The sequence below is a fragment of the Argopecten irradians genome, chromosome 13 (genome assembly GCF_041381155.1).
Source record: "Argopecten irradians isolate NY chromosome 13, Ai_NY, whole genome shotgun sequence".
Taxonomy (NCBI): Eukaryota; Metazoa; Mollusca; class Bivalvia; order Pectinida; family Pectinidae; genus Argopecten; species Argopecten irradians.
In genome coordinates, this window is record NC_091146.1 from 17,962,712 (window position 1) to 17,983,280 (window position 20,569).

The 20,569-nt window shown below is 31.7% G+C and overlaps 1 protein-coding gene across 5 annotated transcripts in view; it reads left to right on the plus strand.

The window, feature by feature from the left end:
• LOC138306469 (CUGBP Elav-like family member 4) overlaps nucleotides 1–20,326 on the plus strand; it is a 37,734-nt gene extending 17,408 nt beyond the window's left edge. For 2 of the 5 annotated variants that reach the window (XM_069246933.1, XM_069246936.1), the window contains 12 exons: nucleotides 8,724–8,852; nucleotides 9,113–9,192; nucleotides 9,596–9,739; nucleotides 10,034–10,193; nucleotides 10,561–10,710; nucleotides 12,028–12,057; nucleotides 12,942–13,007; nucleotides 13,352–13,429; nucleotides 13,999–14,019; nucleotides 14,553–14,696; nucleotides 15,069–15,221; nucleotides 18,118–20,326. In XM_069246933.1, coding sequence (XP_069103034.1) covers nucleotides 8,724–8,852; nucleotides 9,113–9,192; nucleotides 9,596–9,739; nucleotides 10,034–10,193; nucleotides 10,561–10,710; nucleotides 12,028–12,057; nucleotides 12,942–13,007; nucleotides 13,352–13,429; nucleotides 13,999–14,019; nucleotides 14,553–14,696; nucleotides 15,069–15,196 — 1,130 coding nt within the window. In that variant the 3' untranslated portion in view covers nucleotides 15,197–15,221; nucleotides 18,118–20,326. Of the gene's footprint in view, nucleotides 1–8,723; nucleotides 8,853–9,112; nucleotides 9,193–9,595; nucleotides 9,740–10,033; nucleotides 10,194–10,560; nucleotides 10,711–12,027; nucleotides 12,058–12,941; nucleotides 13,008–13,351; nucleotides 13,430–13,998; nucleotides 14,020–14,552; nucleotides 14,697–15,068; nucleotides 15,222–15,749; nucleotides 15,829–18,117 lie in introns of all 5 variants that reach the window. The other 3 variants (XR_011205873.1, XM_069246935.1, XM_069246934.1) reach the window with 3 other exon arrangements.
• The last annotated feature ends 243 nt before the right edge of the window (nucleotides 20,327–20,569 follow it).

A 20,569-nucleotide genomic window follows, 5' to 3' on the forward strand; every position in this document is an offset into this window, starting at 1 on the left:
ATTTGTTTTTGACTAGACTAGTTTATATTTACCAATTGTGCTCATCACGCTGTCATTTCATCTTTCTATTCCACATTTGAACTTGAATGAAATAGACAAACTTGAAACCTCGTTATTACATTGTCGTTTTGTTTTCTTAATATTTCAGTTTTCTTAACCCATTTAATGCTATGAGATATTTCATTTGTATTTCTACACTACAGTGTGTATAGTTATTGAAATATTCTTATAATACGGAAAATTCTACCACACTTTTGTGAAAAAAGAATATGAAAATAATCTCGAACATAGAAACTATTTAAAAACAGGTTGAAAATCATTTGATAAAGTGGATTTGTATTAACGTCTTATTAAATGAAAAGAATTTTCATTCAGTAAATGCATTTCACAGATTTAATCTTTCGGTAAAAGCGAGGTTATATTTTTAAACAATAAATTCTATCATCCATCAGATATATTCCAGCTGCTTTAGATAGGTTCTGTGGATACATAGTTTCATATATGGAGTTGTAATGATGAAATGACAAATCGAGGTGTACTTTTCTATATCTCATTAACACATGGTCGACTCACTTAATTAACCAACATATTCCATTCTCATTAGATTAATTACACAAGCTGCTAACAAACTAACATTGGGAAAAATAACACATATACTAATTATCAACCTTTATCTTTGCTTCTATGTGTGCGATTTTAAAAATCAAGGTGGGTAGGAAAAAATACTTAAAATGTTAAGAAAATTGTCCCAATTTTTTCTGTGTGTGATATCAGAAAATACCAATGAAATTCAACTGAAAAAAAAAATATTGACGGTACTAACATTTGTTGGATATTTAGATACATTGTATGATTGTGGGAGGTCCTGTCACTATGGAGGCAGGCCTCATGAGGAAAGCACTATAAAACTCCTTACAGTATTTCAAAGCACACGTAGCGTATAGTATGTAGAAGTTGTCGTAAGTATGTGTATAGCATACAGCTGATTCAACACCACAAGAATGTACAAACCTCAATTACATCGATTATGACCTAATAAGTGATCAAGTTCATGATATTTACGACAAAGATGCCACATGGCGAGATAAAGTTTTAGCTAGTGTTTATTTTTCATTTTAGGAATTATTTACACTTTAATATATACTAACGTCATATTTCGGAAAACACAAAACAAAATTAAGAACAGAATTTCATACAGGAGCATGGTTATTATCTAGTACTATAGTATATTGTTATTTTCATATCTTAAATCCCAATTCATCCAAAAATATTTCTTAAGACTCATTCAATGTATTTGACCTTAAAGACTATTTTTAGGTCAGGCAACCATATATGACTATTGGCTGCAACTATATTGCCGTGTTAGTTTAAAGTGATGGAAGAATATTTTTATATAACTATATATCGATTATTTCAAATTAAGAAACTTATTTAACAGAAACATTTTCAGAATTGTGACAAGTTTAAACTTTATAATTTTAATTGGACGACTCATAACAAAATTTTAGTTGTTTTCCTTAAAATGTTTTGAGTCATTTATGATCGTGGTATAGAATTACTTAATCACACTAATAGTTGGTTGTGACTTGTAGTGTATACTCAAAGGAACAGCCGTTACATCCTAATACCAAAAATATGTAAATAGTCTGCTTGTAAAATGACTAAAATAAATATAAATGCTATCTAGTTGTTAGATTTCAAACTGATAACTTGTACAAGTATTATATAGTGTTATTTAAATAGACCGCTATGTTTCCTGAGATCAAATCAACATATTTATATATCAAACGTGTTCAACATATGTTGTCGCCGAAACATTATCACAAACTTCACACACATACGTCACCGTGGTAGCATATGTACACCATATGTGACAAAAAAGTACATTTTTTTGATAAATTAAATTTTGAAAAGGAAACAATAACACAGGTACATATGGCCCTGCTAGTGATATCAGGCCTGCAAAAGCGGAACATCTGCCCCGAAATTTTTGATCAAGTACAAAGGAGTTAGGGGCTTTGTTTAGGCGCGAAATCACTCAACCATATCGCTGTACACACTGGCTGCCAGCTGGTGGCTATTTAAATATTTAGGGCTGCACTGGGGCTGTCTGGGGACTAGGTAGGCCTTAGGGATTTAGGCGGCTTTACAGACAGTGTAGGAGTCGATCTGACCTATATTGAAAGCCACAGAAGTATTATCAAGTTAGAAATATAGCGGCATGATCAAGGATATTACTTTCACCTGTCGTTCTTACCTAAATAACCTCAATAATATGTAATATATTATTTTACAATATCTATGTGGAAATTCTATAAATAAGTTTCATTAATGTTTTTAAAGATATTTAGGCCTTTTACATATATTCAATGATTCGGTATCGTATAATATTTCCAAAACGAGAAGAAAACTCCAGATATAAATGTATTTCACATTCCGATTCATGAAGTGAATTTGTAGTTGTTATAGAAAAACAGAATGGAGACAATATGCAAACATTTTACTATATAGTCTTTACATAGTTAATGTGTGGTAAAAAAGAAACCACTCACTCTAGCGAAAAATATGAGACAAACTCGAATTAAAAACTGACATTCTTATTTTATTAATAAATGGCAACGCGCAGTACCCCTATTAAAGCTTAAACTGCCGCGTTGTTGCTAGATATAGCTTTTCTGTGCGAACAATATGATATCATTAGGCCTAGGCGGTACTGAATTATTTAGACAATAGTACCATAGCCAGAACAAGCCTGTATTGTCTACGATCACTGGGCGGTGTTTATCGATATTAGGTGCGATCTGATGAACCGAGTTATTAGTATCTCCACGCTATATTTTAAGCATCTTCGATTTTATGTTTTATGGTGAACACTAAATTAACAAAGAGAAAAGTAAATTTTACTGGTAGTCTATTGTTTCGATACTAATTTAACAATTATTCAATTCATAAAAAGTACATTCTTATTCGATTTAAGTTGAACATTATCCATAATTACTTGAATGCTATTTAAACATTTGAAAGTTAAAATCAATAAATGTTATTTTACCCATTTAGTTAACACAAAGTTGGTTTATCAGTTAATGTTTGTCATTTATACATCAGAGCGGCACAAAACACAACTATTAATCACTAAAGATAATCATAATACACATCATTGTGATAGTTGTGGTAGCACAGTCTTTTTCATATTTCATGGTAATTTCTAATTCTATCATTCATGTGTAGTTACGCACATCATGACTAAGTAGTGTTTGCGAGGTAGTGCAATTCATGTTGAATATGAGAGTGAATGGGAGTGAGATGGGTGGTGAAAAGGGGATTAAAATTCACATGAATGATATCCAGTTTATATTGCACACTAGAATATCTGTCACTATCACTAAACGAAATGGACGATAAAATACAGATTTGTTACATTGTAATACAATACATCTTACATGCAATACTCGTGTTTATTATACTTATGTTGACTGTACACACGCTTCACTGTAATTAAGTACTCATAAATACGCCTGTTACGACAGTGACATTACTAGTCCCGTTGTACTTCCTAGTATTATATATCTTTGGACTGCAATAACGTTGAAATATATCATAATTTAAATATCTTTTTCATAGGATATTATGTATCTGTGATCATGTTTTCACTATTTGAATTTGGCGATAGAAGGTAAAATTCTCCTCAATCCTATAGATTATATCAAGTGCTCAACCAATGTAATATACAATTGGTTTGTATATCGTTGTGATGGTTTCCATGACAACTATACATTAAATCGTACACATTATTGGTTTTACTGTGTCAACATAGCAATGATAGCATCAAACATTAGACAAATAATATCCTATTGAGAAACAAATTGCATTTATCTCGTAAAATGAAAATGACGTAAACCATCAATATTGGTATATATTTTCAATAAACAATATCTGAAATTCGTTGTCAAACAGGACTAGTGATTTCTTTTGATGCAATTCAAGGATCGTCTGTATCATTTAGTTTATTTATAAGATTTTTTTTATACATTTAGTTTTAATTATTATTGTTAAACTTGCATATTTCACACAATTTTGATAAAGCCTTGTAGACAACATCCTGGTGTGTTTGTATGATTTGCTTGGTTTTAGAGTTTTGTTATAAACCACATAGATGTTGTAACCGAGAAACGGAATAGTACTCTTATATAGATGGAAAAGTCCTTACGACGAAAACTGGTTAATGGCCAATAAGTTAACTGTTTATTTGAAATTGGGTCATGAGGGCATTGATGTGTGAAAATAATATATCTTCAGTATTATCTACATACGGCATGGCATATTGACAACATCAATATTTTGTGATTGATACTAACCTAATGTAAACAACATCAAGCCATTATTCGATTCCATTCACTGACAAGCTACAGCTACATTATCTAATAGAGTGAAAAGAAAGGAAGAACCGCTGGTCATTTATAAGGCCAATGCAAGGTGTTATGGGTAATACAAGGTATTATGGGAAATACAAGGTGTTTTTGGTATTGTTTTCACTCTCCGTCTGTACTTAGTGTGTTAAAACTTCCTTAGGGAATAAATAATTGATGAAGTCTCGCGACATACTCACTCGGGATTAGACGTCATGAAGTCAATGCACCAACTACTATGTGATAATGATGATAACATGCTTATCATATAAACACTACATACACATTCACATGGGAAAGAGCAATGCTTTTAACATGGTAGGGAACTTATATCCGTTTTCACTGTATTATCTTATACAAATGCCATATATTTTATATGACAGGGTATGTTCCAATGCTATGTTCCAACTTCGTGACGATTTCATACGGATATCTCATCATCTCATGTATATTTTATTTCAAAATATATTATTGTCAATGAACATAAATATATTTATTTAGACATTGGAAAACAGATTATATATCAACAATTGGGTTAGACAACACTGCAACAGGCTAGGTCTATACTAGCCCTTTCTATTTCATGTATGTCATTCGGGATTTTTATATTGTCTTTCAAAGAATGCTGCATTCTATTGAATTTTGTCGATTTCTCAGCATATTTTCCGCACACATAGGATCCACGTGATGTAGCTTTCTTGGTAATCTGTATCTAGACTAATATTCATTTCATCGGTATTGGCATTGTATCATGTCGCCAAATAATTACATATTTTTAAGGTCTATACATTATTGTATAGGATTTGCATGCACAAGGAACAACATCTTCGAAATACCCAATAAATATTTCATCAACGCTTCATGACTTACGGAGTTCGCTACCAAATCAGATTTGACGTAAATTCTCTGAGAGCCAGCCCCACGCTATAGTAATCATGCAGTTCCCCATAGAAATGGTGATAGTCGATATGTGTTAGCTCAATGACGGCAAAACATTCGTGGCACATGTTATAAGGTATCTCCGGGGAATTCTATGCCCTGACCGGATATTTCGGTTCATTCATTTGCTTTCCATTCTCTGCTTCCGCCTCGAGGGACCCTGTCACCTAATTGGTTCATAAAATCGCGTAGAAAATTCCACTAGAAGTTTGCCACTGACTTAGTATTCCAGATCTATGACTCATCATTAGACCCGGAATCAGCGATCATATTATCAGATTCTGCTCATTCTGTCTGGCATTGTCGATTGAAATTTCGTTTTATCTCCAACATATTATATTCCACGTCGAAGTTCATGATATTGTTTCATGATATTGTAGAGTTAAGCACATGGTCAACCACGTGTACGTTTGACGTAAAGCTTAAATCAATTTATGTTATATCATCTAAGGAATCATACAATATTCGCGTATTGATGGGAACAAATATGTGACTTTTGTATTTAAACTTTCTTTAGAACAGTATTCTTCGATTATCAAAACCGACACAAAATAAAATGACATAAATCATATTATTTTAATATGGTACGATAACAACAATGAACAATTGTAATTTAGAGCTTGCAATATCTGTTAGTGAAATTAGTCTGTCAAGTTTGTCAGTGTACGATGACAATAATGAACATTTTTAATGTATAGAGCTTGCAATATATGTTGGTGAAATTAGGATTATTTTTGTCTATGATATGGTGCCATCATTGAGGAGTTTGGAGAGCAATTCCGTCAAATAGCTCGCTGCATTGCTACATTTACACGTCACTGTTTTCTTCGACATATATGATCCTATTCTCTCATATACTACGGCCCGTTAATCAACTGACTTTGTTTCCAGCCGCTTTGTTGTATTGATGAGTCTGTAATATAAAAGCAATTTCATGACATAATATGGACCAATACAATAATATATCACGTCAATTGAAAGTCTTACCACTCAAATGTTTAAATAACCGGATTCGTACCATCAGTTAGTCATTGTCTGTCTATGTCTATAGACAATGTTTACCAATATAATGTGTGGGTTAGGTTTGGAAATGCATTACTGCCTAAACATTCAGAACATTTAATATTGATTTGTATGCGACCGTACATAAATACCTTGTGACAGTCATTTCCGTCGGCCTAATGGCATGTTCAATCAGATTTGTCTCTAGTAGATGATGGATTTGTTACATCGACTGTAACTGAAAAGTTATTATTTGTAGCTTTAAACGTCTAGATACAATTATACAAATGACAATCAATTATATTATGTTTTGATACGAACAACCATCATTGCGCACCGTCCAATTCTTTTTATTATAAATTTTTCGTTTTTGAATACATATTGATTAGTCTTTTAGACATGTTCCAGGACTGCGCTGATAATAGCAGCAATCAATCAATCTTATCTCTTTTCTTTCATGGCAATATTTGTTTTCCTTTGTCTTGAACAAACATTCGTAATGGCATGACATTTCGTTTGAATAGTATCTGCTCAAAACTACAGGGTTTTTCTAATAATCACATGCTCTCTCATCTGATAACATGTTTTATCCCTGGTACAGTTGACGGATTATTCAGATTCAATATCATACCATGTTTGTTATATAATAAAAGCGAATAACTGTTAAGTTAAACAATTAAGCATTTTCCCGACTTCATGAACATTACAAAATATACTCTGATATACTACGCATTTGTATTATTTTCCGATGGTATACATATACATACATGTAACAAAAAGGTAGAATACGCAGTTTTGTTTTGAAACACCTGAACTTATTAAAAACTATTTATAAACGTTTACAGTGAAATATTTTGTCATTTTAATGATTTTGAACAATAATTCTATCAATCGCAAATAATATTGATTGTTTAACCAAACATACTGTCTAAGTGAATTTATACCTATAATCTATGGACGTTTCACGAGATATTTTACGATGGGCTGGCTGCTTTCTTGTCATTAATCTATCAAATTTGTGTTTGTTTACTAAAGAAAACTTTTTTGTCAGGTAAACTGAAAATACGTAAGGAGACCTAAGTGGATGTCATTCTATGAAGTACATACTACTATTGATGCAGTCATTCATTAGCTTTTGTGATATATACCTATCGTTCAGCGTTTGGGTTGTATTTCCATTAAACGCAGCTCTATACGAATGCGACATTAATTATTAATATACGAGATGACATTTTGTTTCCGTGCCTTTGTCATTTGTATTTTCGCACAAACGTGTTAGGCATACGCGTCCCTAGCCTGGCAATTATTATTCATATAGAGAATATGTTCCCGGAGATTAATCAGCTGGACTTCGACAACAAAGTTGTTGTTCTTATGCTTCATTTGATGTTTTTCACATACAAAAAAACTGCTAAATGTTAATTAATTAAAATATGGCCTTTTGGTATGGTATATCAACGTAAATTTTCCACAAAGTGGTTTATGAAAATGAAATATTTATACTTTGGGAATGAAATATTTATACTTTGGGAATTATTTTGTGTTTAACATTAAAATCAATTGTGTATTTTGTTATCGGTTTTTAAACATTTATCAGCATATGCACAAATTCAAATTAATTACCAAATAACAGTTTGTAAGTAACAACATCACATGTACTATTTTGTCACAATAAACATGTTTCAGATGTCACGTCTATTGCTGTCAACTACATGACAAACACATGCAACCGCACAAGACTTATTTTCAGACTGACTGCAATTTTATCAGATCTAGATCTCAAAGGCCATCAATATCTCTGCCATACACATTGCAATTTGCATCAATCTAGCCACGCGTGGATCGATATTATTCAATCCGGATTTTTTTTTTATTTCCTAGAACTAATTTCACGTGCTTGTACATGTGTAAGCTTTGAATGGAGTGGCATTCCCAGAAATTGATTTCAATGAACCCAGAAGACTGAAGTGAAATATGTTCTTCGTATTAATACCCTACTTAATTCGTTGTTGAGGTTTTATGTTCATGTCATCTGTTTAGCCGATCAAAGTAGGATTTCAGCACGTAGAAAATAATTTGTTTAAACACAACAAAGAGATAATCACTGAAAAAATGAAACAGAAAATCTGCAAAAAAATAAAAATAAATGAAAATCAAATAACAAATGTGTTTGTAAATGAAATGGGACATAAGTCTTTTTGTTGGTTTAAGTTTCCAGCTGTGTGTTAACGCTGTACAAAACATAAGCATTCTCTGGAACTCTTTAGCAATTTCCTTTGATTTACTGAATGCTACATTCAAACAACTTGTAATTACAGGCATATCGAGAGTTACATGCATTACTCAAAGTTTTCTTCTCTCTTTCATGTGTTGCAGAAGACAGAAAGTTGTTTGTTGGTATGTTGAATAAGCAACAGTCTGAAGACGAAGTCAGACAACTTTTCCAGCCCTTCGGCTCCATTGAGGAGTGTACGATACTTCGGGACCAGAACGGAAATAGCAAAGGTAAAAAGGTCGTTCAATGTAGAGCTCCGGGTAACATAGGGATAACTTAGGTAAAATCATTAAGCTAGACATGTGGCTAGAATGGGGATAGTAGAGATAAAATCGAATTCTAGAAATGGAATAGTACTAATACTTTCTAATGTTACCTTTTTTGTCTAATGAAACATAGTTACTTTAATCTTTACATCGTATGTCCAATATAAACTGCAAATAAATCCTTCTATTAGTTTGTTCTTACTTTATTAATTGGTAATTTCCAGGCTGTGCTTTTGTGAAATATACGTCACATGCTGAGGCCCAATCAGCGATCAACGCCCTGCACGGAAGTCAAACAATGCCCGTGAGTGTTACGATATGATTACTACAACCACATGATGACATGATAATGCTATTCAACTTTGTGGTTTGCATAATCCACACAATGGAACTGCATTGTTGTATAAAGATGATATTTTTATCTGAATTATGTATATGATTATCATATCTATATAAAAGCAATATATTTTTAATTCAAATGTAAATACCGTGGTCAAATCAACACTTAAATGATTTTGATTAGTACATTATTATTTTCTAAAGATATTTAGGCTCTTAACAGTATAATGAAATGAATTGGTGATGTCTAGATATATTGATACATAGTAGGTTTCGTATATGATTATTGTTATTAAGTGCGAAGATGTACATATCTATAATATACATTCATAATATAAAATCGCTAATCTTATTGAATCAATTTTTAGGGTGCTTCTTCAAGCTTAGTCGTCAAATTTGCCGATACAGAAAAAGAACGACAACTCCGCCGTATGCAACAGATGGCGGGCCCATTGGGTCTTCTCAATCCCTTCGCTCTATCACAAATCGGGGCTTATGGTGCTATAGCGCAGGTTTGTAAACATACATCACTAACGTTTGTAACTTCAATAACTCAATGGGCCAATATATAGTATTTATAACAATATGTATGTTTGTTTCATTCTGAATCCGAACTCAGTTGACAGTTAAGACCTAAGGGCCTTTCGTTGGCTACACATTTGACAATATCAAACATTAGACCAAATAGATATTCTAGTTGTTAAACTAGCATTGGAGTTAATCCGAACCTCTTTGTTTAAAACATTGTATTGTCCTTTCAAAACGTATTTCAAACAATTATCAAATTTCTCTGTTCTGTCCTACAGCAACAAGCGGCCATTGTAGCAGCCGCGGCGTCTCAGGGTCCATACCTTGCTAGCCCTGTAACAACGCTAGCGCACATCCCCCAGGTGGGGGGACTAACAGCCCCTAATGGGATCTCAACAGCAGCCCTGACCCCTACTACAGCATCCCTAGTGGCTAGTGGTGAGTTTTAGAATATTCTACATGTTTATTTTCCCCTTTCGTTAGGGCTAACCTAGTTTGAAGATATTATCGGAACTTTTAGAAAGTATTGCAAGAAACAGTAATTGCGATATGGCATTTTCAAACATTCTTCATTGCCATAAATATATCACAAATGTTTTGCAAAATATTTTTAACTGATTAATTTGTATTATTCTATAAAATTAGATCCCATGTAACTAAGGAATACTTTTAATCTGCATTTGTTGTTATGATATCCAAACAAAATGTATTATACCTAATGCATATTAAATTTGAATTTAGATACCCACTTGTATTAAACTAACCCTTTACTAACCCCAGAAATGGGTTTTATGCTGAAGTGTAGATTTTGAATTTTGCCCGCGATCAGGTACACCTACCCTTAACGGAGGTCCACCAAGTGTGTTATCCCCAACGGCTGTGGCCAGCTTCCAGATGTCACAGTCGAATGGACAAACACAAGAGATTTACGCCAACGGCATTCCTCACTACGCAGGTAAATGTTCAAGCTGGAATTAGTCAGGGTATTTCATAAATCACCGAAACCTCATTATCTTGAATTATATCTTTATGTTACAATTAAATTTTAATCAAAATACTTTATAAACCTAACATTGTTTTGTCAATTATATTCGAAATCATAAATTGGAGTATTGCACGAACAACATTGTTTATATTACTGACTATGAAGTTGGGAGTACAGTGTTAATTCACTTCACTCACCACTCGATCTGATATATTTAAGCTGGTGAGGTTTCCTAGCTCTAGAAATCTGTTTTTCATTTTTCAATATAATATTCAATATGAATTGGACAGGTAGCACTAAAACTTTTCGCCGTTTATCATACAGATATGCCTACATCAAGGTGTAATTATTGAAATAAAATATTTTTTTGTCATTTTTGTAATTGTTCTAATGATATTTTCTGTAACTTTGGCATTCTGGTTAATAATTTTAAAACATTTAGGATAACAACACAATATGTTAATTTTTACTAGGTATTTCACAACGTTCAATAGATTCGTCATTTATCTTGAATCTATTACATACAACAGAAAACTAACGAACACATTAGTTCTCTAATGACATTTCATCGATTTCTTTCTTCAACAACTGGGCTTATCTTTGTGTTTCATTGCTAGGCACCTTATTCTTTACAATGATCTTTATTGGATTTCTTTAATCTCTATTTTACAAAGGTTTGGGTGTGAATGAAGTGACGTGTTTTGTATGTTTGTATCGTGTGTATGTTTATTGTGTAAAAGAAAATAGCGTCCATGTTTGTTTAAGAAAAAAAAATCATACTTGAAAATTCTAATTTTCTGGCTATCACATTCGAAAATAATAACGATCTCACTTTTGATATTCAAGTATACGTAAACCGTTTTTCCAGAAGTGGTCAACACCACAGAATGAGGGTTATAGGGATATGAATTATGTTAAATCAAACTAACATTATGGGAATAGTTTCTCAAAAATGCCTCGCCTAGAAAGAGTTATAATATATTTATTTTTCAAGAAATTATTTGACTCATAAAAATTTCTTGTGAACATCTTGATTGATACTTATTAGCTGGCAAAACAAGAAATATATATATATAAATATATAAATAGACGGGGTTTATGTTGTGTTTGTTTGTATTGATATACATGTTGTCTGGTGCACAATACCATAAGAGACATCTTTGGTATATACATGTAGCGTTTCATATGTGGAATATTTTGAAGTTTGAAGAGTTTTGAAACTGACATTTGTTTAGAATTGTAGCTGTAATAGCCACATGACTATATGTCAATTATTATTTTTTCCAGATAACAGTACATCTGCCTACATCCTACCAGGTATTGACAGTTCCTGTTTACCTTTTTTGTGAAAATGAAAAATACAGCTTGTCTAGTTTTACCAATTACCTCCCTTTGATTAGCCTCCATAACGGTTAAAACCAGACATTGTTAATTCATTACCTTCTTTAGGAAAGAAAATGACTATTGAATGAAAGAGTTATAATTCATTATTTTACCTTGTATATAAGATTTTAGTTTTAAAATGATATTGGTGATTTAAATACCTGTAACTCAAACCACTTTAAAAACAGTGTTTGTGTTAACAGGTCATAATGAAATAAGATATCAAGTTAAATTACTATCACAGCTTCATACCAATTTACTTAAACCGCATTTTCAAATGATTCTTATTGGTGAAGAGAATTTTCATAAAAACCAATAGCTGCAAACTGAATTCATGCATATGTAATAGGAAAATTACCCACGATGTCTCAATTTTGCTTTGTTTCTAAATATTGTAACCATTGTGAAAATAATAATAGTTTTGCAAACGGATATAGGACACACGTATTTTTTTCTATTGTCTTTGCAATATTAATTAATAACCCGAAATGGGATTAAAACATTAAAGCAACCAGAAATTAACATGCATGTTTTTGAAGATTATCTTATTTTCGATGTTTTTGTTTGAACTGCGCACGAAAAATGTCTTTCATTTTCGAAGTTATCTTTCTTTGACTAAGATCTTGATACTTGCTAATATATTGATAATGTATTAAAGCAGTGATCTAGTACATAAATGTATTTTTTATTTCTAACTAACAACAATAAAGCACTATCTATCCCTTTCCTTGATTTTACAAACACTCATTCAGGTAGTGATCCTTTCCCTACTCTCTCTCGTCATTTTGTAATAAGTAACATTTCTCTTTCCTTTTCAGCACAAGCCATGGCTAATGGTGACCCACTACAAGCGTATGCTAGTGTCCAGCCCTATGCTGGAATAGGTGAGGGATTTTTTTTTTAATTTGGCTTTTGATAAAGAAAAGCGTTTAATTGTTTGGACCATCGTGAATTATTTTATATCACAGTTGAGTTGTCATTTTAACTTTAATTTCCGTTCACTTATTTTAATATTGCTGATGTGAAAATTCATCAATTGAGTGATGCTTTGAGTAGCTTATGTTTTTAAATTCATTCCCTTGGAAAATGAATATCAACTTTCATAATCTCATTGGAAATTATTTTATTTGTTGTCTTTTATCGTTCTGAGTTATGAAATTGCTTCATGCTTCATTCAGGTATTTATTTTGATAATTTTATTTAAATGATGTATTTGTTTTTATTTTAGCATACCCCGCTGCATATCCCACAATGCAACAGGCCTTGGCACAGCATGCCACACTGATACCAGCTACACAGAAAGAAGGTATGTTAATTTTGTTAAAAATGGGGCCATGGGGAGCAGTCATAACACAGAAAGTTTCTACTTTAAGTCCGTCCATGCTAATAATTTGCTGTAAAATCATTAGCGTATAAAGTAAATATATATTTCACAATATTTACTATAATTGTTTATTTAGGTAAAAGGAGACATAAAGGGAGAAATATAAAATAAATACATCAAACATGCATTACCTAAATCATATTAAAAATCAATATCATACTTGACAAATATACAGAGATAGAATGCATGTGATATAGTGTTTGTTTGGGAAATATTGGAAATGTAAGGTTTGAAAGGCCGAACGTCCGTAGTATGTGTTGTTGCATACGAATGTATATTAATTAAAAAAATCATAAAGAAATGTAATTGAAAAAAAAATCAGCTTAGTATAATATCTAAAAGATACAAATATATGATGATGCAAACATACGGCACATTCTTGATTTTAGGAGTTATCGCCCTTGGTACTTAATTCCGTATAGTGATAAAAAACGATATTGGATTACATTTAAAAGAATGATGTGTTACATGTTCATTTATTTTTCTTACAGGGGCTTACATAGGAGGGCAGGGTATGTATTTTGATAGGAAAAGAAAATGCATTACACAATAAAATCATAAGAAAAAATAATTATAAGAATTGTGTTAATATTTGGACAATTATACACGATTGAAAGACTTAAGGTTACCATGGGCTGAAGACAACCAAAAGACAATGTATTATAAAAAAATTGGCTTTGAATATAAATGTTGATTTTATAACATATACTACCGACGTTCGCCTAACATTATTGTTTCATGATTACGTGGTAGCAAAACATTTATGACTGCAATGGATCATATTTAACTGACTTTTGATCTCACCAATTCACATTATTTCGCGCAAGAATTGAGAAAATTCTGTTGGTTTTTTGTCATTTTCGGTGCTTAATAAATTTGACATCTACCAAAACCTATTTTCATCCGTTAAAACTTAAATATAAAATAAAACTTAATCAAAGTTATAACGACAGACAGATAAGGACATCATAAATAAGACATTGCATTTTGCTTTTATTCAGCATTGTGAAATATGTAATAAATCTGTTTTTTACTTTCTGTTTAGGACCAGAGGGATGTAATTTGTTTATTTACCACCTTCCCCAGGAGTTCGGGGATGCAGAACTTGCCCAGATGTTCATGCCTTTTGGCAATGTAATTAGTGCTAAGGTGTACGTCGACAGAGCTACCAATCAAAGCAAGTGCTTCGGTACGTATCCATCGTCAAATTATTGGTTTTCAGCTGATATAATTTATCATGTTTTAAATTTTTTAATGACAAAAAAAATCCAGACACTCTCTGTCTTGCATTATAAATGTTCAAAAAAGTTGTGAATTGTTGAAAATATTTTATAATCAACCAATATATTTATAAAGCTTTATTTTTTAAAGTACTCTGACGTTTATTTAATTTTTAATATTTGGTGATATACGAGGCTTCAAAGAATAGAAAAACATGTTACACTTTTTACACTTACAATGTATGATATATTTCTATTTATCTTATCCATTGTTGTGTTATATATTGTTATCTGTATTATATACATATATTAATTGTATGCATTGGTTTGTTTTGTTTCAGGATTTGTGAGTTTTGACAACCCGACCAGTGCACAAGCGGCCATACAGGCCATGAATGGATTCCAGATTGGGATGAAGCGCTTAAAGGTCCAACTCAAGCGACCAAAAGATGCCAATAGACCGTACTGAGATTGACGCGAAAGGATATTATCTGGTAAGTTCATGATTCAGATTATATGCCATACTCAAAATGACGTGAATTATGAATATATTATAGGGTTGTACTAATTATTCATTGTTTTCAAAAAAATGTTTAATATTTGGGCAACTTATTGAACGGCATATACAATTTTATATTACTGCTTGGTATTGCAATTTTCACTTATCTATCTTCTGTAGCGATATAGGTATGATTAACATATTCTGTTAGATTATGCCTTTTTCTTTGCTGAGGTAATTTATTATCTAAAAGGTTTTAAAAGGATGAAACATCTGACATCAAAGTCGTGCTCTTAATATGTTACGCATGGAATACTTATTTCATATAATATGAACTGTTTAGTTTTTCGGGAAATTATAGAGAAAATTATACATAGAATATATTCTTCAATAAATTCAGAGTAAAAAAACATGAATCTCCAAATGTGTTTTATAAGTATGTTTAAGTTAAAAATGGGAATTGCGTGTTCCGGTTTTCATTAAAACAATATCCCATACACCTTTTCTGTACACTATTCTGTAGCATCCTGAAGTCTCTCTCATTCTCCTATGAGAACTGAGTCCTGATTGGTTGTAAGATATAACCACCTCAACGTGTCGGAGTAAGTGATTGGCTGGTTGGGTTAAAGGTGTTCAGTTGTCATGGCGATATTTTGTAAACAATGTGTAGATTTCTTTCAGTGTAGTAACAATATGATTGGTGCCAGCGTGTTGCTTTCTGGTTGGTTGACAGAATCATGTGACTGTGCTCTCTATATTATATATATATTTAGTGTCTTTCATTAAAATTGTCATTATTATTCGTCTTCACATTAGCAACCACAATTGAATTTCTGATTTGATTGTAATCCATTTTTTTATTTTTGTTGTACTGTGTGCTACGTTTTTATTTTTAGTTTCTTTTGATGTTTAAATTTCTCCTTTTAAATCATTGAAACAAAACGGTGCATCATTGTTGGATTCTTACCATCAGCAAAATTTATTGATATTTCGATTTATTCACAAATATTATTTCTATTTATTGACGTTAATTAGTCAATATGTACTGAGATGTAATCAGTTGCATTATTGATTAGATCTGAGTAATTGTTTCAGCTTTCCAAACTTTTCAAACGATGATTTAGAAAGATTTACGTAGCATACAGTTTGTTAAATTACTACAAGATCAACATATATGTTGATTTAGGTTCAAATTGTTCCGTCTGTATTTCCGCATCACTTGGAAAGTATTTAGTGCCTGTTGAATGACATATTTTGAAAACCAAAAACATTCCAAAATGCTTTTCATTTAATCTGTATTCGCGTAGAATGCTATATGCAACATTTCATAGAAATCAGGGTTAAGTGACAAAACCGAAAAAATACATGAAAATAAAAATCATAAAAACTAGTTGTAATGTTTTTAAAAGCGTAGAAAAAAAATCAAACTTCACCGAAGTGATAATTGTGATAATCGTAATATTTTGAGAATGGTGATTTAAATTCATTCGTTGGTATCATACGTTTCCACTGTGATGCGGGATTGTAGACTTTCAATCTGTGATGGTTGTAATTTTCCTAATACTTGTGTGGATCATCGAGATTGTTGTATGAAAGCTGTTATACTTATGATTGGTAATTAATTGGTTTTAATCTTCACTATCTGCTTAACACACTTTTGGCTTTTTGCTGGAATCACCTTGACCGATTAGCCCTTTCTGCCCAATCAGTGAAACGTTACTTACCCATCCCTGTAATACCGCAATGAACTGTTCCATCTTTGGAAGTAGACGAGTTCAAATGGGGTTTATAGGGTAAAATGCAAATCCCTATTTGTCGACGTTGGATTTTAGAGTTTTTATTTTAATTTGATCTTTTAGATTAACTAGATCATATCGCAAGTGGCAATGGGTTGGGTAGAACATAATTGTTTGAGTGGTAAAACCAACTGGTAGATAGTATTTCGCAAATAATTATTTCTTTTATGTTTTGGACAATTACTTGTATTATCTTAACACTATCAAATAGTCTTTATACGTGTTCGGTTTTGACAATGTGTTCCACACCTTTGATACCAAAAATTATATATAAAATTTGTATTTAAGGTCTGAAAGAGGATACATTTTTCAAATATTATTTCAATTGTAGTATATTGATCAATTAAACATTATTAATATATTGAATTTTAAAATCTTTCCAAAAAATGGATAAACATGATTCAACTTTTGGGGGTATGAAAGGGTTAAATTGTTGTGCAGAAATTTGTGATAGTTTTAAATATTGTCTCGATAATCGGTCTTTGCATGTAACCTTTTAACCCCTTTCTTCATTCTCTTCATATTAGATAATAGGATTATTGTACTGTTGGTTTTATTTCAAATAATTTATAATCTGAATTCGATTTCACGGTTATTGTCTTTACATGAACGAATTTGCAGAAATCGTATCAATCAATCCATAATCAGAGAATACTAAATGTAGCATTGTAGTTCAATGATCCAACCGCTCTGGCAAACTATTCGTTTGACAAAATAATATACTTAGAAAGTCATTGGCGATACGTTGTCAACGGAATTAATTGAATTAATCAGTGGACAATTGAGGTTTTTGTTTTTAGATGTATAAAACGAAAATGAGATTTTCCGCTATTCTGTAGCCTATTGTTAGTAAGTTCAAGCGACAAGAATTGGCCTTGGTTTACGGACTGTTTACATGAAAAGCAATTCACGGTATTAATATGAAAGTAATATTCAACTGAATTTGTTTATATCTCAAACGTTATTTTTTATGTAAAACGTACCATTTTACGCCGCCCATTCTATGAATAGTTTAACATGTTATCCATGAAACAAAATATTGTAACATTCGTTTCAATCGACAAAGAAATAATTTAAGGTTTTATTGCATTACAGGTGTGGTTTTTGGTGAAACCAGGAGGCAACTTCATGACATAGAGCTTTATTCCCCCAGCCACAACGGACATTAGGGATCAACATTAATGATTTGGAGAATGGAAGCCTTTGGATATAGAAACAATGCTGAACTGACATAGGCGATAGTTGTGTAAATATATAAATGATATATTACAATGTAGTATGATTATTTTAGATGTATACTGTTAAAATGATTAACAAATGTTAAACAGCCCACCATATGTCAATGAAAACGACAATATTGCTTTTGAAGACATCTAAAGATACGTCATAAAACATTTTCTATCCATATGACATACATATGTTTATGGATGACAAACTTCTATACTTTGGACTTGTGAATGCATTTCACCGCTTGTGATTCAAGCTGTCTGGATGTTCGTACTCAACCAGAATAAACAACAAATAATAGAGTGATTGAAATAGTTAGGTTACGGAATCAAATGATAAAGCTTGTTGTCTTGAGTATCGAGTAGAAATATCGGTAGAGTTTTCTGAATCGTATTCTTAAGTTTACATGCATATGGAATGAAAATAGTTTATGGTTTATCTTTTGGATGGGTAAATAGTTTGTATATAGACGGCATTTACATGATAGGTGACCCACCTCGCTTTTATTACATATTTTATGACATAGTTTAGTTCATTTGATCTTTATGACAAATTAGAATGAGATGTTATCATATTCAATGAAAATGATTATATATGTTATCATATTTATATATTATACATTTTTATGATTTCTTTTGTTATTCGGGTCTTTGTCCCCTTTAAAATTTTGATGGATTCAGTTTTTCAAAACATTCCATTTTAAATCTGAATATGTGAAACGGTGTTATATTTAAGATAAACGTTTAGTAGTAATTGTAAACGAAAGTGTTCGTGAGTTTAATGTTTCTACAAAAGTTTCCAAAATGAGAGACGTTTTCCTATTGGATGTTGTGCGTTAGTAACCATGGGAGCATTCAGTGTTGTCAAGGTGACCATGACAGTAGGGTGTTTTAGTTAATGTGATTGGCCACTTTTCATCTTCAAATGTTATGGCGTCATCTGGTGAGATTTGCTTACTTGAACAGCAAATCATGTCGTCATAGTTTCGGAATGAAAGGCGATCAATGACCGATGTGACATCACAACCGGGTTTTATTATTATAACCTGAGTCATACGTGACGTCACCGTCAGGTCCCTTTGACCTGAGTGACGTCACGGTAATTGAATGTTGTATTTCACTTCAATGTGATGTGTCAGGTATATATCAATGGCTTTACTCATTTTAATTTAACAAAAAGGGGACAAAGAATCCGATAATTGATAAAGAAAATTATTTTTTGTACATAGTTGATACAATCGTGCATTCCGTGATGAAATACAAGTACATTATTTTGAAATATATTCACTTTTCATACAAGGCAAGCCTTCCTTTCTCAGACCATCTGTAGTTTTTATCATAGTTAATTCTTAGCTTTATATCTTAAATTCTCGCTGGCATATATTCTTTTTGCACAATCTCTTTAATTTTAAGTTCATAACGTTTATGAAAAGTTATTTTCCCACTACTTGGATAGTTGACTTTTTAAATCGATTTAAGAAATGGTATTATTTTAGTGAATATTTTTGCATTTGAAAATAAATAGAGAAGTTCAACTCTTTATATTGCCAAGCACATATTAGAACATTAAAAACCCACTTTGCTGTAAGCAAGACAAAAACTCAGACAATCTAGATTGGTTGTTTTCAACACTGTCCTATGGTTCCCCGTTGGACAATAATCCTCATACTTAATAATATATTGTAAATTTCAAGACAATAGTTAGCATTGTTTTATAACAAGTAAAAATAGGAGAGTACATATATTGAGATTAATGATATTCAAGAATAGTACATTTGTTGGTGATAAATTGTTTCTGTTGTTCTGAAAAACAGTATACCTCTCAATGTTGTTTCTGTCTTTCCCATAAATAGCAATGTGGGTATCCTTACAAGAACATCACACATTGCAAATGATCAACGGAAATATCTCTGTTGAAGATTCCATTCATTTTCAATTTTTATAATTTTCCATTCTAATGTTAAGTTCTCTGAACCTTTATTTCCGTAACGAAAATGATGAAAGAAGCCTTTAGATGCATTTCGATTTTTATCTTATTATTTCCGGAATAAATATCGAACGTATTTCAATGCACAATTGGTGATTTCCTAGTTTGAAAAATATATGTCAAAAGTGGAATCTGAAGAAGTATGTTTGATGTTCATTGTAAATACTATCACAAATGTGTTTTTGGGATTAACCGTTTGACAGATATGGGGTACTGATGAACTTGTACCGTTTCGTTTTTCCGTACTGTTATATAAAATATTATTTATTTGTGATCCGGTATATGTTATTGTTTGGCTACAAACGTGGTTGTTACGTTGAACACATAAACAAAT